The sequence below is a fragment of the Lemur catta genome, chromosome 1 (genome assembly GCF_020740605.2).
Source record: "Lemur catta isolate mLemCat1 chromosome 1, mLemCat1.pri, whole genome shotgun sequence".
Classification (NCBI taxonomy): Eukaryota; Metazoa; Chordata; class Mammalia; order Primates; family Lemuridae; genus Lemur; species Lemur catta.
The window spans coordinates 186,336,571-186,358,243 of NC_059128.1; the positions used below are offsets into that span (position 1 = coordinate 186,336,571).

Consider the following 21,673-nt stretch of genomic DNA (forward strand, 5'->3'; position numbering starts at 1 on the left):
TCTTACTTCTACCCAGAGGATCACAAACTAAGCATTGAGATCCATTATGTGGATTAAAATACTAAAGTGTTCTTTATGTTTTCTTTTCTAATTTTAATATGTTTTATACTATGCCACATCCCTGACATTACCTTCTACTTAATTTGGTTTGTTGCTATCAATATTTGAGACAAGTAAAAGAAAAATAAATTTCTCAGGAACTGCTAATGTGTTGACTTTATGGCATATCCCAACATGTCTGGTGCTAGAATTTAGTGATAAACTTTTTGAACCCAACTTACAACATTTTATTATATTTGAGACTCTACATATGTTGTTACTCTTTCATGCAAAATAATAACTTATTACTTATTAAGCAAAAATTAAGCCTGAGAAAACACTTACCATGTACGCAGTATTTATAAATTGCTGTTAACAGTTAAAATATTGGATAGATCACTGATAGTAAAATATTGATTGTACGTAGTAGCAATATGTATATTGCTAAAGAAAATAAACAGACTAAGCTATGAAATAATATTCTCTGAGCCACGAACTCCAATTTAGGAGTAGTGTTAGGGGTGAGACTTACTTATTTATTTGTCGGGTTTATGATTTTCAGGGAATTGATGCTGATTTCACATCAGAAAAGCATCGAGCAGCTGCAGGAAACCCTTAGACAGAAGCTGATGAATGATGATAACTGGAAGGAGAAGGTAACGGCAGTGTGGCTTTCGCCAGCATGTGTCCCATTTGCTTTTTAAAATTCTGTCCATTTGCCAGAAGACTATTCCACATAGATTTCTTTGTTTCTATGCACATTTTTTATTCCTTCTGGAATTTCCTAGACCAAACATGCTTATGATGTGTGTCCTTCCCAAAATAATGGACAACATAATGGGAAATAAAAAAGTAGGAACAGATTTTGAAATCTTATATTAACATAGCCCTTGGTTCTCATGGAAAAGCATAATTTTTACTTTTAAATATTTATGTTTCTTTCCTCATCAAGTGTCAGAATCTGCATTTGATCATGTTCTGAAAGCAGAGAAATATTAATTCTCACAACTTCTCTGTTTCTATTATAAGCAGATAATATAAGAGAATGGGAAGGCCGGGCGTGGTGGCTCACTCCTGTAATCCTAGCACTCTGAGAGGCCGAGGCGGGTGGATCATTTGAGCTCAGGAGTTCGAGACCAGCCTGAGCAAGAGCGAGACCCCGTCTCTACAAAAATAAAGAGAAATTATATGGACAACTAAAAATATATATAGAAAAAATTAGCCGGGCATAGTGGCGCATGTCTGTAGTCCCAGCTACTCAGGAGGCTGAGGCAGAAGGATCGCTTAAGCCCAGGAGTCTGAGGTTGCTGTGAGCTAGGCTGACACCACGGCACTGTAGCCCAGGGAACAGAGTGAGACTCTGTCTCAAAAATAAAATAAAATAAAAATAAAAAGAGAATGGGAAATGACTTAAAATTATTTAGTTTTAAACTTTTGGCAAAGTGAAATGAATAAGGATTTAGCTTGCCATTATTTACAAAGACATTTTTGTTCCTAGATTATGAAAAATAAATTGCATTGATTTTGATCTTTGGACTTTTCCATAGTTTTCAAAGTTTCAGCAATGAATATATATTACTTTCATAATTTTAAATAATAGAAGTAATATTTTTAAGATTGTTAGTCCCTACCTTCTCAGGCCATGCACAGCCATCATCTCCCTGCCATAAACTTCTAATACATTGATTGATCCCTGGGCCCTATCTTGCATACTGAGCCAAAGTGTTCCCAATTCATTTTCTGCCCCAGCTGCTTTCTTTGCCTAGCCCTGGCTTTCCACCTTAGTTTTCTTATTATGTCTTAAGTTTTCCTCTGGAATTGGAGCTAGCCGCTGAAATTCAGATTGTTTCACTGAACTCCTGACAACCTGTTTTGTTATTATCAGATTCTTCTCCTTCGGGACTAGACCCCATAATTTGTAACCTCAAGCAACAAGCAGTGGCCACCTTCAAACTAGCATCTCCACCAGGAATCCCTGCCATCCAGAGTGAAACCCTTTAGGTATTGTTGCTGGCTCAGATCAATTCTAAATTTGTTGCTTCCATTTCCAATCCTCCAAACAGATGACCATATTTAGCCAGTATTAGCCCTCTAAAAATAAATACTCCTTACCTTGTCCCTCAGGGCACACAGTCATGCTATAATAGAAATGATCACTGTAACAGTAGTTGCATATGGGCAAAAACAAAATTTGAGAATATGGAATAAAGTTGCTATAAGTATCTCACTCTTATTTTGTAGCACAGGCCTTTTCTTTTCTTTTTCTCTAAGGCCCAACTTCTTTAATTCTTTCTAATTTTTATTAGCCTAGTGTACTGAATTGGTTGGTCTGCTCTTATTCACTTCTTCTATCCTTACCAATCCATGTTTAAAAATTCAAAAATAAGAAGGTCAAACTAATTAGTAGTCCAAAATATACAAATTAAAACAATGAGAGGGATTTTTGTACCTATCCAACTGATAGAATAGTTTTAACACTGTGGTGAAGGTCTAGTGAGATAGTCTCTCATATCTACTCTTAAAGGGAGTAAAAATTAAAGGAACCTTTTTGGAGAGCACTTTTTCCATATGTATCAAGAGACATTATATTGAGTCCCATCTTTTGACTCAGAAATTTCACTAATTTAATTAACATAGGTAGAGATTCAGAGATCCCTCCCTTTTCTCAAACACCTGAACTCCTTCTCTTGGACTGATGCAGTGAACTTTCTTGCCTTTGCTCATGTAGAAGTTCCCATCTCCACATTCACACCATACTAGGCGTTTTCAGAGACACTTCACTGGAGAAATGGTCTCTGTGTTTATGATCTACTCTAGTTCTTATGCTCACCGTACCCCATCCCTGAGTTGCTAACACAGAGAATAGAACAAGTTAGCATTAGCAGGTGACCATATAAAAGCATTTATGTTCTTGCTTTATGCTGTTAAGTTAATTTTATGATGAAAATAATCGTATGTAATATTCTCTAAGTTCATACTAAGACCATGATATCTTTCTAATATATTAGTGATATCACAGATGCATTTTGGCATGTATAATTTTCTATAGTATAAATGGACATTTGATTTTGTTGAAAGAACATGGATTTTGTTAATAAATGTTATCATTTAGCTAATAGCAAATCAAGATTCAGAGCAGTAAAGCCAAGGAATGATAATTATGCCTTGGCTATGTTAGCTATTGAGACTATGAGTAAAAAGTTCCCTCAAAGTCCTCTCATAATAAAGGAGAGTCACTAATATGACATGGTCATCTCTTTCTTGGGTCACTGTGCCTTTGCATAGGAATGAAATGTTCCTTTTACAAATGTATAAAACACATATTAAAATAAACTTCATAGTTTAAATGCTTTTAACATTTGAAAAAAGTAAATAGCAATTTGTGCCTGTGCTTAATTATTTTAGAGTATGTAAAAAGCACATAATAGGGTCAATAGTTGCTATGCAACAAGGATGGCACATTTTAAAATAACTGCATATTTACTAATTGTCATGGATTTTTGTTTATTTCAAGTATTCCTTTGATGTGAAGAAAGAAAATTAATGTGCATGCTGAACCTTTAAAATTGGTTTTAAAGGCACAATGTTGTACTATTCAGTTAAAATTTTGTAATAAAAATATCCTATAGCCACATTGCTTACACAATCAACTCACATCACTTATTGACTAACATTTTTTAGTACAATAAACAAATTCCAACCAAATATTTTCTTAAGTTATTATCAAGATACCACATTTAGGAACATTTTAGAATTGCATCATTGACCTCATTTTAAATAGTATATAGAACTTTTAAAAACCAATAAACAAATAAAAAAACATGTTAATTCCATTAGTGAAATTTCTGAGTTAAAAGTTGAGACTCAATACAATGTCTCTTGATACATACTTCCTGGCTGAAGCAACTGGATTGATAGGAAAAATGCAGGGAAGAGAAGTTTACCTCAAGAAATAGTCAATTTCAATTTTGAAGAGAGGCAAAAAAAATCTCAAATTCTTTTTGAAAATGGAAGAGCCAAATGACCGAATAATTCTAAGGTATTTTCGTGTACTATTAATAAAATTAAGAAGAATAACTTGTAAAATTCAAAATTTGACAGAGATGAAGTTGTTATTTATAAAATATCAGTTTTTATTTATGCATAATATATATGGCTAAAAAGAATATTGAGGACACACTTTAATTTAAAAAAATTTTTAGTCTCCATTATTATAGTATTTACTATATGACAGGCTTTGTGCTGAATGTTTTCCATAAATATAATTTTAATCATTGTGATATTACTATCCCCAACTTCACATAAAAAAAATTTGACTCAGAGAAGTTAGGTAATTTGCCAAGGTTATAAAGCCAGGAAATTATCTGAGAATTATAAAGCCAAGAAATTAGCTGAGAATTAACCTCCACGTATCTAAATACAAAGTCCAAGACTTCTACATTTAGCCAAGATGGAGTAACAGGGACCACATTTACTCTCCCACCTGAAACAAATAAAACACTGGAGAAAAGACAGAAAACACTGGTTTCAAGATATCAGACAAAAAAGAACATGATTTTTAGAGACAAGAGACAAACAAGATGAGCCCTATGATTACTGTAGCTTAGTGCCTTGAAAGAAATTTCAGGCCATGCTGCAGGGAGCAGGAATCCAGGTTAAGTTTGGCAGATTTTTTGAGTTCAGGACACCTTGCAGAGAGTCCAGGGAGATCAAGGTAGCTAGAATTCATAGGATAGTGTTAACAGGAGAGAGCTGCACAGAGGAAGAACAATGGAGATCTACGGAGTCCCCTTGCATAAGTATATGATCAATCTTTATATGTGGGGGAACTACCCAAAGCCAGGGGAAGGCCCATCTGAAAGAATTAGAGAGGAGAGTATCAAATCCCCACATAGGGCAGTAATAATGTATGTTTCCACCAGCCAGACAGGAAAACCTATGATTTATAGGGCACTGGATAGAGTACTCAGAAGGGTCTTGCATCATTAGTTGGGAATAATTAGCCCTAGATGAAATGCTGATCTGATCCTGCCTAATAAATGTTAAGAGGAAGACAAAATAATCACGCTGATTTCAAGAAACTTAACTGCATCTCAGAACAGAGCTCAAGAAATATTCATAGAAATATAAAAATATCCAACACCTGACAAAGTAAAATTAACAATGTCTAGCATCCAATCAAAAATTACCATCCATAGAAAGAAACAGGAAAGTAGGACTCATAGTGAAAGGAAAAATCAATGAATAAAAACTGACCCAGAAAGGTGCAGATGTTAGGATTAGCAGGCAAGCAAATTAAAACAAGTATAATAAGTGTATTCCATATGTCCAAATGCTAAAGAAAAAAATGATCATGTTAAGTAGAAACATGGAAGATATAAAAAAGACCATTTACTGGATTTCTAGAGATGAAAAATACAATGACAAAAATGAAAAGTACACTGAACTGGGTCAATGGCAATCAATAGACACTCCAGAAGAAAAGTTTAGAGAACTTAAGACACAACAATAGAAAAACTTTTCAAATAAAACAAGACAGAAAAGAAACTCAAAAAACAATACAAAAAGAACATTGGTGAGCTGTGAGACAAATTCAAGTCACCTAATTTTTATGTATAATTGAAATTTTTGAGGGACAGGAGAGAGAAGAGGGGACAGAAAAAGTACTTGAAGAAATAGTGACTGAAAATTTTACAAATTTAATGAAAACTATACACCCACAGATTCAAGAAGCTCAACAAACTGCAAACCCAAAAAAACAAGCACACCAAGGAACATTAAAATCCAGTTGTTCAAAAAGAGTAATAAAAAGAAAATTTTAAAAGCAACCAGATGAAAAAATATATATGTGATATGGAGGAACAAAGATAATAATGATGGCAAATTTTTTATCAGAAACAATGCAAGCAAGAAGATAATGAGACTGAAAGTATTACACTAAAAGAAGGGGACTGGGGTGAGGCAGAAAACTGTTAACTTCCGTACCAATTGAAAATATCCTTTAAAAATGAGGATAAAATGAAGACTTTTTTCAGGAAAAGCTGGAAAAAAATTACCAACACTATAAGATGTTAAAAGAAGTCCTTTAGTCAGAAGGAAAAGTATACCAGACAGAAATATGGATCTACACAAAGGAATGCCAGAAATGGTACCAGTGTGGGTAAAGATACAAGTTTCTGTATTATTATTTAAATTTCTTTAAAGGAGATAAAATTAAATAAAAAATACTCAATCCTAAAGAGGGCAAAAAAATAAAACAAAGAAAAAAGATGAGATGGCCAAATAGAAAACACACAGCAAGATAATAGATTTAAAGCTAATCATATCAATAATTACATTAAATGTAAATAGTCTAAACCAAGGGTCAGGAAACTTTTTCTATAAAGGACCAGTTAATAAATATTTTAGGTTTTTTAGGACATACAGTCTCTGTCACAACCATTCAACTCTGCCATGGTAGCATAAAAACAGCCATAGACAATATGGAAATGAATGGTCATGGCTGAATCTAGTCTGTGGGCCACAGTTTGCTAAGCCCTGGTCTAAACATCCCCATTAAAAAGGCAGATTTTCATGATGGATAAAAATTCAAGATCCTACTATATGTTGCCTGTAAGAAATGCACCTTAGACTGTAGGGTGATCTGGCTGCATCTGTCATCCCACATATCACCAGGGTTGATTTGGCTGATCTGGATGGCTAGATGGGGTGTCCCCTTCCTCCCTCACCGCTCCCTGGGGGTCCCTCCTGAAGTTGCATGATTGGTGAAAAAAGACAACCTTTCCTGATGGAGGAGGGCTATTCTTTTTTTTTTTTAATTTCAGCATATTATGGGGGTACAAAAGTTTAGGTTATGTATATTGCCCATGCCCCCCCACTCTGAATCAGAGCTTCAAGCGTGTCCATCCCCTAGACGGTGCATGTCGCACTCATTATGTGTGTATACACCCATCCTCTCCCCCACCCACATCTGCCCAACACCTGATTAATGTTATTCCTAAATGTGCTTTTAGGTGATGATCAATGAAACCAATCTGATGGTGAGTACATGTGGTGTTTATTTTTCCATTCTTGAGATACTTCACTTAGTAGAATGGGTTCCAGCTCTATCCAGGAAAATACAAGAAGTGCTCTATCACCATTATTTCTTATAGCTGAGTAGTCAGCGTGCAACCTCTGTGGAAAGCAATATGGAGATACTTTAAACAGATACAAGTAAACCTACCATTTGATCCAGCAATCCCATTATTGGGCATCTACCCAAAAGAACAAAAGACATTGTATAAAAAAGACATCTGCACTTGAATGTTTATAGCAGCACAATTCACAATTGCAAAGATGTGAAAACAACCCAAGTGCCCATCAATACATGAGTGGATTAATAAAATGTGCTATATGTATACCATGGAGGACTATTCTTTAGTGAGGGGTATATGAGTAGCTGTGCTTTCCTGCTAGAACCTCCAAATAAGCTCTTAAGAAAAGCACTTTAATATAAAGATACAAATAGGTTAAAATTAAAGGATGAAAAAAGATATAACAGGCTATCACAAATCAAAAGAAAGCTGAAGTTGCTATATTACTATCAGACAAAGTAGATTTCAGATCAAAGACATCAGAATATTTAAAATATCACCAGGAATAAAGAAGGTCATTTCAAAACGATAATGGAGTTAGTTCACCAGGAGTACTTAATAACCCTAAATGTTTATTCACCTAATAACAGAGCTTAAAAGTACGTGAAGCAAAATCTGATAGAACTGCAAAGAGAAATAAATCCACAATTGGAGTCTGAGATGTCAATATCCCTCTTTCATTAATTGATAGAAAAATAGCCATAAAATCAGCAAGGATATATACTATGGGAAGTAGTAAAATGATTGCTTTTTAAGTGATATATTGAATACTGTTAACAAATTTGACCTAACTGCTATTTGTAGAATTCTCCACTTAACCAGATAGTTGTTTAGTGTAGATTCGTAGTAGAGACTGAAAAGTGGAAGCGTGGAAGTAATCTCCACTGACTATAGAATTTCTGCTTGTGCTAGAGCTTTATACAGATGCTTTACCTCATTTAATTCTCATAACAACCCTAAGGGAACTAGTTATAACCCTACCAGGAAAGGTAACAGTCACGAACTTAAGATCACTCAGTTAGCAAGTGGCAGAGCCAGGATTTAGAGCCGGGATTTAAACTCAACTCCATCTGCATCCAAAGTCCTTGTTTATTCTTTCCACAATTCACAGAAGCATGAGAGGCTGAACTAGCGAATTTCTAAGGTCCCTTCCAGCACTATGATTCTAAATCAAAATATGGATATACACACTCTTTGACTTACAATGGGGTTACCTCCTGATAAGCCCATTTTTGAAGATACCGTAAATAAAAAAATGGGCATTTTGTAGAGATGATGACAAAAACACAAAACACAGTATCCTCAAAACGCTGGCAACACAGTACATACACACTGTAGAGTAAAGGTTGTTTACCCTTGTGATTGCATGGCTTGCTGCAGCTGCCCAGCATCCCAAGAGAGTATCATACCTCATATCGGTAGCCTGGGAAAAGATCAAAATCCAAAATTCGAAGGACAGTTTCTACTGAATGCATATTGCTTTCACACAGTCATAAAGTCAAAAAATCAAAGGTCAAACCATTTTAAGTAGAGGATCATCTGTACAGGCATCACTATGTTTTCCTTTTTTTATGATTTTTCTTTTTATTTCAGCATCTTACAGAGGGTAAGATGTTTAGGTTACGTATATTGCCCTTGCCCCACCCAAGTCAGAGCTTCAAGTGTGTCCATCCCCCAGATGGTGCGCATCACACCCATTAGGTGTGAATATACCCATCCCTTCCTCCACCCTCCCACCTGCCCGACACCCGGTGAATGTTATTACTATATGTGCACTTAAGTGTTGATCAATTAATACCAATTTGATGGTGAGTATATGTGGTGCTTGTTTTTCCATTCTTGTGATACTTCATTTCCTTTAATCATCTTTCCAGCCTCAATCACATTAAATGATAATCTGTGACTCCAAAACTTTCTATGACCTCCATCAAGAAGGGGCCATTTGAAAAATCAACACTTGTACTTTGTATCTTCTCTGAGTTTTCAGCAGAACTTAGTCTAAGAGCCTCAAAATCTGTTCGTTTTTTTAAATTTTCTCTTATAAATTACTGGCAAAGACTGAGTTTACAGTATAAATGAACAGATGACTAAGCTTTTAGTATTTATGAAAACTGTCATAATATATAGTTCTAACTTCTCTAGTAATTTTTCGGGTCTTAGAAGGTCTTAGAAGGTGTTGGAATATTTGGCCCAAGTTCTAAGTCATATTTTTTTAATACTAGAATTTTTGAAATAGTTTAATTAAAAATTTAATGTTATAATTTTTAAAAAATTAGTCAGAAACTAAGCTTACTGTACTTATTTCAAGGCAAAATTGTTTCATATGTGTGTTAATGCTATTTTCTAGATTGAAGCTGAACTCGCCAAGGAAAGAGCTCGACATTTAGTTGACTTTGAGGAACAAGCTCTTCTCTTTAAGAAAGAAGCAAAACTGGAACTTGATATTGAAAAAGAAAAGCATGAAGAGATAATCCAAAAGTATAAGAAAGAACAAGAGGAACTACAAAGGAAGGTTTGTAATTATGATAATTTGTCATTATTTAATGAGTTTTAAACTGCAGATGTTGATTATTTCCTCCTAAGAATGCTACAGTATTTATAGGTCTCCTCGTGGTTACTGTGTCTTAGTTTTAGCCATATAGGTAAAATGGTTTGGCTATCCTCCAGAATGGATAACTGAGATAAATTATACAGGCACACAACCCAGCTATATATGGAATGTTTTCTACTAAAATAAACAATTTGAAAACAGTATAAATTATATGACTAGTAATTATCATGGCTAGATATTCCAATACCTTAAATATCTAACATCAAAAGATAATAAGGTGTTTTACATAATTAAACATTTCCCAACTACTAAAGCATATCCCCTCTAATGGCAAATATTTTTAATTCTAAACATTTTTGAATAAAGAGATTTTTTTTTTTTTTGAGGCGATGTCTTGCTCTGTCACCTGGGCTAGAGTGCCATGGCATCAGCCTAGCTCACAGCAACCTCAAACTCTTGGGCTCAAGCGATTCTCCTGGCTCAGCCTCCCAAGTAGCTGGAATTACAGTTGCACGCCACCACATCTAGCTAATTTTTCTATTTTTAGTAGAGAAGGAGTCTCACTCTTTCTCAGGCTGATCTCGAACTCCTGAGTTCAAGAGATCCTCCCACCTCAGCTTCCCCGAGTATTTGGATTACAGACGTGAGCCACCGTGCCTGGCTGAGAAATATTTGTAAAATGTTATCACGTCTTCTTAATTTCTTAAACAGTATGTTCTAAATATAATTTAAGGTTTTGTTAAGGTTTCCCTGTTTTTATAGGACTTGAATGTAGTGTGGGTGTGTGTATTAACGAAGAACCAGTGGGGAAATCATATTTTCAGTAAACTCATTAAGAGTCTGTTAGTTAAACATCAGATGAGACCTAACGGCTTCTACATTTGTATACGGGAATTTGGTACAGCCATTTCAGCAGCTCATGGTGAACAGCAGGCAGAACTAGCTACCTGAGTATGTGACCAATGCCATAGCACAGAGCCCCACACTCAGAAAGGCTTCATGCTTTGGATTTCATACTCTGCAGATACTGCCCTGAAATTCTTAATAATTTTATCTTTGAGTTTGTGTTTGTTTTGTAAGTGAAATCCTATTGGAGCTTGGAGCCTTACTTCACCCAAGCTTCCGCCTCCCCTAGATGGGTCCTGGCCCTGGCACCCCAGGCTCTCCTGAGTCTCCTCCTCCCTTCTTCCTCTCGCTTTGTAACTGCTGTCGCAGTCTGGGTGGCTCAGGATCCCATCGGCAGGGGAATGCAGACAGGCAGGCTGGAACTTGCCAGATGTTTCAGTTTCTCAAAAGAAGTCATAAATCCAGATTTTGTAAGTGAAATCTCCTGATTTTTAAATGTTGACTCTCTTTTTAAAAAATCAAAACATATTTGTGTCGATGTTATCCTCTTCCCCTAAGGATAATCTGCTTTATTTCAGTGTCAGCTCTCCTCGGGGTGATAAAAACCACTGTTCAGATATAGCAATGACACTTTTCCCTCCTGGATTAATTGAAGATAATAGAATATTAATTTATAAAATTACTAATTGTAAATAGATTTCTCACAAAAGTTATTCTTTATGTAAATTTAACATTTGAAACAAATTTGGGATACATAATTATTCTTAAGTAATAGTTCACAAAGTCCTTGGAACTTTGGTCAATGTTTTCCAGATTCTTCATGGACTAGTTTCTTGTGCTAATATTTATAATATGATAATATTTGTAGCATAAGTGTCAATAATAAGGATATGTTTCATCAGAAGCAGTTCTGCTCCTTCTTGTTTGTTTTTTATTCTTTGTTTTTTAAGGAGAAAGAAAACAAGCAATCTTTTCCCTTCTAAAGACTTTCATGCTATGAGGAAAAGCTTCTTCAAGTTATTCCTTCATCTACTATATTTATCTAGCAGTACCACTTTGAAAAGCAGCATATTTTCAAAGTAGTCTGGCATTCTCTAGAATTTAGCCATATGTGGCTACTTAAATTTCAGTTAAATTAATTAAAATTTAAAATCAGTTCCTTGGTTACATTAGCCACATTTCAGTAGCCAGCACTGGCTTTTGAAATCCTGTCATGTGCATCTCTTCCCAGCTTAGTGACCAATGATATCATGTTGGTAACCATATGAGAGTATTTATATCATGGAAACTAGATATAAATCTGGCTCTTTTTTTTTTTTTGACAATCAGTTGTTAAACATTTACCAGCATTCCACTGTCAGTAGCCACATGTGGCTAGTGGCTACCGTACTGGATAGCACAGAATATTTCTGTCATCACTGAAGTTCTATTGGGCAATGCTTTTCTAGAAAGTATAGTATCTGGGGTACCTCCAGCCATCATATGCAAAAAAGAAAAAAAATCATGTCAAAAGAAAACTTATTGGTATGGTATGAGTAGTGTATAATTGTGGTGCTCTCCTCCTTGCATCCCCAAACATCAGGCATTGCGAGATCCCAAAGCCAACCTGGTTAGGTCCCACGTAGGCCCCTGATCTGTTTGCCAGAGCTTGAGCTGTCTTTGTAGCTCAGTACAGTCACAGAGATTTATATATTTCCAAGGGTGATTAATGTGATACCATTTTAGGTAGAAAAATAAAAACTTTAGTCTTAACTCTTAAAAAGAAAATCTTGAAGGCCTGCATATGTCATAGGATTTGTTTTCATCTGATCAGAAAAGTATACTGATTAATTAGAATAAACCTCTTAAATGTATGAACAGAATGAGACAATCATTTAAATCAAAAATGAGAAGCATTATAATTTTATGGCCTTGTTTTGCAGTAGCAATAAAATGACCAAGTGCAATGACTTGATTTAATAAAAATGATCTTTTAAAAGTTGCTGCTATGAATATTTTTAGTGATAAAGTTTTACTTTTGTTTTAGCCTGACTTGCTTTCAATACTTACTATATAATGTAGTTGATGTTGTGGTAATCTAACATTCCAAAAAAAAAAAAATGGGAAATTTCAAAGTAGCATACTTAACTGATATGTTTACAGGTGCTATATAAAAAGCATGCTTCTTCCTCAAAAAGAAAAAATAATAAAAAAGAATTGTATTGCAAAAAAAAAAGAATAAACCTCTTAAAAATCATAAGAACTCTGTGGTTACCTAAAAACTATTGCCTACAAACTAATAAGAGATTTATCTTACAGATATCTGAATTAATCGCAGGCGCTACAAGAGATCTAAGGCTGGAAGTGACCACTCTTGAAGAAAAACTCCGTGAATCCCATATTCAATACACTGAAGAATCTGAGTCAAAGGAAAAAGAAATAGAAAACCTTAAAAATTTGGTTGCAGAATTTGAATCTCGCTTGAAGAAGGAAATTGACAGTAATGATTCAGTTTCAGAAGACTTGAGGAAGGAAATGAAACAGAAGTCAGATGAACTGGAAAGAGTAATGCTGGCACAGACACAACTGATACAGCAATTTAACCAATCCCAGGAAGAGGTAGGAAACAGATGATGGTACCTTTGCATCTTTGCAATAAGTGAAAAAGCACAACAAACAAACAAAAACATGAAAAGTAGCTTGGTGTCATGGAAAGATTCGTGGATTGTTGGTCAGGGATCTGAGATCACATTCTTGCTATGTCCTTAACTAGGCAGTCACTTAACTTCTCTGGACCTGGCTTCCTTATCTGTAAGATGAACATGTGGAACTGTGTCATCTCTAAAGTTTCATCAGTGCCCAGTTCTGTGTTGCAAATGACTATTTAAAACCTCTAAGACTAGGAATCTTTATACAATTATGTCTTATTTGTTTTAACACTGAATCTTTGCCAAAGAAAGATTGGTGCTTTGGTGGTTTTTAGAGCAAAAAAAAGTTTTAGTTTAGAGCACTAAAACTGCTTAAGTTCAAAAAGTACTTGGACAATGTATTTTAAATATAATTTCATTTTAGGATTTTACCTTCCTGTCAACCTAAATTTATAAGGTAATTTACATGTGTTGGTCTTCTTTCTTAGGTATGCATGATTATTTTAGCAGTGTTCTTATTTAAACTGGAGTAGACTTATTTTGATTTGAAAACTTTTTTTCAAACAAAGTCTTATTTCTGAACTACTAAGCAATTTAAAAATAGTGAAACAATTAATCTGTTTTCTAGTCACCACTGTTATGTCACATTACAATATTTGATCCCATTTATGACAGTATAACAAATAAAGGCAAATGGAGGAAGATTCTGAATGTTAGTGAGAAGTAATATTTTTGTTGGTTTTATTGGCATCTTAATAAAGGAATAAAAGGAAAATGCTAATAGTAATATTATTAACAATTAAATATACCATGTTCGTGCTATATTTGATATACCAACCAAAACAGAAAGTTTATAGCATTATAATTATGAAGTGAACTTATTGGAAAGAAATTGTGAATAGAAGGTAGAACATGGAATGGACAGAACTTGGATCAAGAATAATGCCTAGGACAACCCTATAAAGTAGAAATCATTTACATCTTACAGATGAGGAAGTGACTGAAGAAGGTTGAATAATTTCCATAAGGTCAAAACATAGCTTGGTGGAGCTAAGATTCAAATTTGAATCTCCATAGTGTGATGTTTCCTCTTTCAGGAAACCTGAGTTCTTGTTTTTCTGCATCTAATTTTCAAGATGACCTCAGGCTCAGAACTCAACATCTCTGGGCCTCCATTGTTTTTTTACTTTTAAAATGAAAACAAATCAAAGCAATAAACACACCACCTACTCAGAGGGTCAGGTGATGGAGTGTCTCCTGCTGGAACGCAGCAGCGCAGCCTCCCCAGTACAGGGAGCCGCCCCCCAGTTCAGGCAGGAGTAGGGAGGAGAGCGCGCATGGAGGCGGCTCCACTGGAGAATCCCTGAGGAAGAGAGAGGTGATGCCAACTTGAAGCTCTAGAGGAGGGACAGCAGGTTAAAGGGAGGAAGGTCAAGGCTACTAGACTAGCAAGTTTTCTAACTCTTAAATACCCAAAGAAATGGCAGTATAGAAAGTGAGGAGTAACCGATAAACTAGGTCAAATAGGAAAAGACAGAAGGGTCAAATTCAGTAAATATATATTAGCATCTATCTAGGTGCCAGGCACTGTGCTAGGTAGGCACTGGTGATGTATTTAATAATTATGAATAAGACTGACAAATTGCTACTTCCTGCTCTCAAAGAGGAATTTGAAGAAAATCTTGCATGAGTAATTAAATTAACATCCAGAGGAAAGAATAACCTACAAGGAAATTTATCATATAAAATGCGTAGACTGAAAGCTAGAAAATTTGCCTCAAGAGCCTGTATTTAGTTATCTATTGCTATGTGACAAATTACCCCCAAGGATAGTGGCTTCAAGCAACAAGCATTTATTATCTCATAGCTTCCGTGGGTCAGGAATCTGAGTGTGGCTGAGTTGGGTGCTTCGGGCTCAAGGCCCCTCGGGAGGTTGGTGTCAGGCTGTCCATTGGGGGTGCAGTCTCATCTAAAGGTTCTACTAGGGGAGGATTGGCTTCCAGGCTCACTTGTGTGGTTGTTGGCAGGATTTATTTTCTTACAGACTGTTGGACTGAGGGCCTCAGTTCCTCACTAGCTGTTGCCACGTGGATGTCTAAAAGGTCATAGTACATTAGCCGGCTTCCCTCAGGGCAAGCAAGTGACCAAGAATGAGAAAGGCTGGGTGCCAACACAGAAGCCATAGTCATTTTGTAACCTAGTCTCAGAAGTACTATCCCATTGCTTCTGCTGTGTTTCATTCTTACAAATGAGTTAATCAGTCCAACTCACACTCCAGGTGAAACGATTGCAAGAGGGTGTGAATGTCACGAGGGTAAGGATCAGTAAGGGCCGTTGTAAAGGCTTGCAATCACAGGGCTTCCAGGTGTGATTTCAGCAAGAGAAACTAGGCTAAAAGTGAAGAATCGATTTTTCTTTATCAAACAAAAGGAGTGACGTTTGGAACTCTTCCTGCTCATTAGTTGTGAAACGGAGCCACTTAAGAATGAAGTTTTTTTTATTTTTTAATGTGGACTGGAAGATTTAAGACATTGGGTTCGTATATAAATGATTATGGATCATTACTAGATATGAGGAAAGGATCATTCCAAAAGTAAAGAAAAACTAATTAAGGATTCGCTTGGGGGACAATTTCCTTTGGTGTAGGTGGGGAAGGTAGACTAGATTTTCCGTTAGAAGTTACCAAAATATCACCTCAAAGTTAACTAATTAGAACTGAACTGTAAGAGTAAATAATTAAGGCTGCTTCTTTGGCAAGCATACCAAAGTCCAGAATATGCTTATAAAAATAGGAAATGAGCCAATAAAAGGGATAAGATTTATGAGCCAGAAAGAATAGAGGCTGTAGCATGTAAAATGAAAAGCACTACTTTTTTTGATCATGCATTCCAGACACTTGAAATTTCTCAAATTCTGGAGAAATAAAGCTGCATTTAAGTAGAGAATAAATTCCCGTTAGAATGAAAATAAAATAATGGTCTAACAAGGAGGCTGACTAAGGGGAGGAAAGCCCTGTTCTCTTTCAAGAGACCAAAGAGTGGATGGACTTTGTTTTTGATTGTATGAGGAAAGTTCTCAAGGATAGGAGGAAAAGGCAAGGTTTCTAAAGGGCAAAATGGGCCTCCTAAGTGGAGTGGGGATTACTGGAGCACAGCCACAGAAACGGCGAGGGTCACAAGGTGGAGCAACAAAAGCTGCAGGTCAATAAGAGGAGAGAAAATGGAAAATAAAACTGTTTTGGAAGGGCAAATGTGAACAAAGGAGCCCATGAAAATACTTGCTGGGAAAAAGACACACACATTAAAAAATTGGAACATAAAGAAAAGAAAGAAAGAAAGAGAAGAAAAAAAAGGAAGTGAGAAAAGAAAGTTAATATGTTGGAGGATAGCACCTTATCATCAAAACCAAGTCAAAATGGATAGCATTCTTCTTCATTTTCCTTCCTACTATTTCCATGTGCATATAGTCAAGACGGTGTGGCCCCACTGTTAGAGACCTTGTTGTGATCCAGAAGAAGAATGTGGTAAATTCAAATAAACACCTCACAGACAACCACTGAAGGGAAACCAGTACAGAGTTCAACATTTTTGTTGTTTTAAGCCCATAGATAAGGGGGAAAAAGGGGCAGAAGTTTTAAATTCTACAGTTTCTGTAGCCATGTAATGAAAATGAAAGGTACTCAAATGTAGAAAATAATGCTCTTGGTTAAACATGGAGAATTGAATACATATGTCTATCTCTACTTCATCCATTGCCACTAAGATGACAACAAATTAATAAAAAGTGAGTAAGTCCCTGAGGACAAAGAGAACAAGAGAGGACTTAATACTACATGAAAAAAATGTTAACAAAATTTTGGAAAATGGAAAGCTAGTGGCTGAGAGGTAATTGACTTAGCAGAGCATAAATATGGAAACCTAATGCCCATGAGGAGTGAGGATGGGGGCATCCAGCAGGAAGCAAACCTGATTATGTGACACAACACTGGAGAGGCTCAGGAATTGGAGAAACTAGATACAGCCATAACTCATTTTATTGTGTTTTGTTTTTTTGCACTTTACAGATATTGTGGTTTTCCACAAATTGCAGGTTTATTGCAGACCTGCATCGAATAAGTTTATCAGCACCATTTTTCCCAAAATCATGTGCTCACTTCACGTCTCTGTGTAACATTTTGGTAATTCTTGCAGTATTTTAAACTTTTTTGTTATTATTATATCTGTCATGTTAATCTGTGACCAGTGATCTTTGATGTTGTTGTAATTTGGGGGGGGCACCAAGAACACTGCACGTATAAGACAGCAAACTTAATCGATAAATATGTGTGTTCTGATTGCTCTGCTCAACTTACCAGCCATTCCCACCCTCTCTCTCTCTCCTCAGGCCTCCCTATTTGCTGAGACACAATACTGAAATTAGGCCAATTAGTAACACTACGGTAGTCTCTAAGTGTTCACGTGAAGGAAAGGGTTACATATCTCTCACTTTAAATCCAAAGCTAAAAATGATTAAGCTTAGTGAGGAAGTCATGTAGAAAGCTGAGACAGGCCAAAAGCTAGGCCTCTTGTGTGAAGCAATTAGCCAAGTTGTGAATGCAAAGGAGAAGTTTTTGATGGAAATTAAAAATGCTACTCCAGTGAACACACGAATGATGAGAAAGTAAAACATCCTTATTGCTTACAGAGGGAAAGTTTGAGTGGTCTGACAGAAGATCAAACCAGCCACAACATTCCCCTGAGCCAAAGCCTAATCCAGAGCAAGGCCCTAACTCTTTTCAATTCTATGAAGGCTGAGAGAGAAGTGAGGAAGCTGCAGAAGAAAAGTTTGAATCTAGCAGAGGTTGGCTCATGAGGTAAGAAAATAAGCCATCTCCATAACATAAAAGTTCAAAGTGAAGTAGCAAATTCCGATGTAGAAGCAGCAAGTTATCCAGATCCAGCTAAGATCATTGATGAAGGTGGCTACACTAAACAACAGATTTTCAGTGTAGATGGAACAGCCTTATATTGGAAAAAGACATCATCTAGGACTTTCATAGCTAGTGAGGAAAAGTCAATGCCTGGCTGCAAAGCTTCAAAGGACAGGCTGACTCTCTTGTTAGGGGCTAATGAAGCTGGTGACTTTAAATTAAAGCCAATGCTCATTTACCATTCTGAAAATCCCAGGGCCCTTAAAAATTATGCTAAATCTATTCTGTCTGTATTCCATAAATGGAACAACAAAGCCTGGATGCCAGCATCTCTGTTTACAGCATAGGTTACTGAATATTTTAAGCTCACTGCTGAGAATTACTGCTAAGAAAAAGATTCCTTTCAAAATATTACTGTTAGAATTGACAATACACCTGATCACCCATGAGCTCTGATGGAGATATACAAGGAGATTCATACTGTTTTCATGCCCGCTAACACAACATCCATTCTGCATCCCATGAATCGAGGAGTAATTTTGACTTTCAAGTCTTATTATGTGAGAATTACATTTCATAAGGCTATAGCTGCCTTAGTTAGTGATTCCTCTGATGGATCTGGGCAAAGTAAATTGAAAACTTTCTGCAAAAGATTCACCATTCTAGATGCCATTAAAAACATTTGTGATTCATAGGAGGAGGTTAAAATATGAACAATATACATAACCTAAACTTTTGTACCCCCATAATATGCTGAAATAAAAAAAAAAGAAATACTACTTGGCTCCTATTAAGAAATTGTTTTCTAAAGTTAAAGTGAAAAGAACTTAACATTTCCTTGCTCTCTCATGTAAAACTACTGGGTCTAATCTAATGAAAAATGCATCTATACTAATGTCAGTAGATACTTAAGACAATGTTTAACCAAGTGGTCTTTAAAAAAAAAAAAAAAAAACAAGGCCGGGCGCAGTGGCTCATGCCTGTAATCCTAGCATCTGGGAGGCCGAGGCAGGAGGATCACTCGAGGTCAGGAGTTCGTGACCAGCCTGAGCAAGATCGATACCCTGTCTCTACTAAAAATAGAAAGAAATGATCTGGACAGCTAAAATTATATATATTGAAAAAAATTAGCCAGGCATGGTGGCGCATCCCTATAGTCTCAGCTACTTGGGAGGCTGAGGCAGAAGGATGGCTTAAGCCCAGGAGTTTGAGGTTGCTGTGAACTTGACGCCATGGCACTCTAACCTGGGCAACAGAGTGAGACTCTGTCTCAAAACAAAACAAAACAAAACAAAAAACCAAAATATGAACATTACCAGGAATTTGGAAGAATTTAATTCCAACCCTCCTGGATGACTTTGAAGGATTCAAGACTTGAGTGGAGGAAGTAGCTGCAGATTTAGTGGAAATAGCAAGAGAACTAGAATTAGAAGTGGAGGCTGAAGATGTGACTGAATTGCTGCAATCTTGTGATAAAACTTGAACAGATGAGGAATTGCTTCTTATGGATGAGCAACATAAGTACTTTCTTAAAATGGAAACTACTCCTTGTGAAGATGCTATGAACATTGTTCAAATGACAAGAAAGGATTTAGAATATTACATCAACTTAGTTGATAAAGCAGCAACAGAGTCTGAGAGGATTGATTCCAATTTTTGAAAGAAGTTCTACTATGGGTAAGATGCTATCAAAGAGCATCTCATACTACAGAGGAATCTTTTATGAAAAGAGGAGTCCATTGATACAGCAAACATTGTTGTCTTATGTTAAGAAATTGCCACAGCCACCCCAACAACAGCCACTACCCTGCTCAGTCAGCCATCAACATTGAGGCAAGACTCTCCACCAACAGAAAGATTGCAACTCACTGAAGGTTTAGAATGATTGTTAGCATTTTTTAGCAATAAAGTATTTTAATTAAGGTATGAATATTGTTTTTTACACAAAATGCTATTGCACACTTAATAGACTACAGTATAGTGTAAACATAACTTATATATCCACTGAAAAACCAAATACTTTATGTGACCCACTTTATTGTGAATTTTACTTTATTCTGGTGGTCTGAACTGAACTTGCAATATCTCCCAAGTTATGCCTGTATCTCTAAAAGAAGAACAGAAGAGTGGGACTGAAGACAGGACTGTTTGAAAGATTATAAAAAGAGCAAATAGAATCCTCAGATATCCTCCCCATCCCCAAGTAACACCTGTGCACCATTCTGGCAAGACACCAGAGGTTCACTCTCTAGCAAAACCGAATGAAAGAGGCAAGGCACCTGATGATAAAAGACAGTAGAATGTGGAATAAAGCAATAGCTAGATAGAAAGTCTGTATATTGAATGGTGAGAACTCCCAGACCCCTTCACATACTCACTTCCCAGAACACAGGCAATCAGGCTTATGTATTATGTACAATGAATTGGAAGAGCCCTCTCTGGAGATATGAGCTGCTTTATAAGAAAAGAATTGTTGATACTGACAGTTGGGAGATCCCAAAGCAATGGTTATATCCATGTCCAGTCTACCTACTCAGAAGTATGCCAGCCAATAAACCCTATCAAGGCACACAGAGCTTCTGGTAACATTTTGGGGACTCATTTTTAAACATGAGTAGCCAAGGATCACCAAATATTTGAGGAACATCTCTAATATGAAGGACAGAAACCAGAAACAAACAAATAAGCCAAAAAATAACTTAGAAGAAACAGGTACAGCACAATACAGTGAGCAAAAGAGAGTTGTAGACAAAAAGTATAATTAATATCTTCAGAGAAAAAGAGTATATTATGTCCATTAAACTTGAACAAGTGGCTGTGAAAAAAAGAATGGGTATGAAAATGTAAGAACCGAAGTAGGAAAAAAAATAAGAAAATCAATATTTGGGTTAGATGATAAAAAATCTCTCAGAAATTAGAAGGAAAAAACAGAGAGATGGAGAGAAGAAAAGAAAATTAGAAGATCAAGCCAGGATATCTACGACCCCACTAATAGAAGTTCCAAAAAGAGAGAACAGAGAAAATGGAAGGGAAGAAACTGTCCACAAACTAATTCAAAGATATTTCCAAGAACTGAAGGATCCACTGAGTACTCAGGCAAAGCAACCCCACCAAGGTACTTCATTCTGAAATGTCAATACTCTAAGGATAAATATAAGTATTAATACTTAAAAGTTTCTGTGGTGGGGGATAGGGAGATGTAAGTCACTTAAAAAGTATCAGGAATCAAAATGGTATAAGAATTCTTTTTTTAATATGCTTGATACCTACTATTTATTTATTTATTTATTTATTTTTTATTTCAGCATATTATGGGGGTACAAATGTTTAGGTTACATATATTGCCTTTGCCCCACCTGAGTCAGAGCTTTAAGCATGTCCATCCCCCAGACAGTGCACACCACACCCATTAGGAGTGAATATACCCATTCCTTCCTCCCCACTCCCACCTGCCCAGCACCCGATGATTGTTACTGTATGTGCACATAAGTGTTGATCAGTTAATACCAATTTGATGGTGAGTACATGTGGTGCTTGTTTTTCCATTCTTGTAATACTTCACCTA

The 21,673-nt window shown here is 36.1% G+C and overlaps 1 protein-coding gene across 1 annotated transcript in view; it reads left to right on the forward strand.

Moving 5' to 3' along the window:
* The window catches only part of LEKR1 (leucine, glutamate and lysine rich 1), a 150,819-nt gene that overhangs the window by 119,823 nt on the left and 9,323 nt on the right, over positions 1-21,673 (forward strand). The window contains exons 8-10 of the mRNA XM_045539530.1: positions 602-695; positions 9,523-9,687; positions 12,871-13,170. Of these exons, the coding sequence (XP_045395486.1) occupies positions 602-695; positions 9,523-9,687; positions 12,871-13,170 (559 nt within the window). The remainder of the gene's footprint in view (positions 1-601; positions 696-9,522; positions 9,688-12,870; positions 13,171-21,673) is intronic.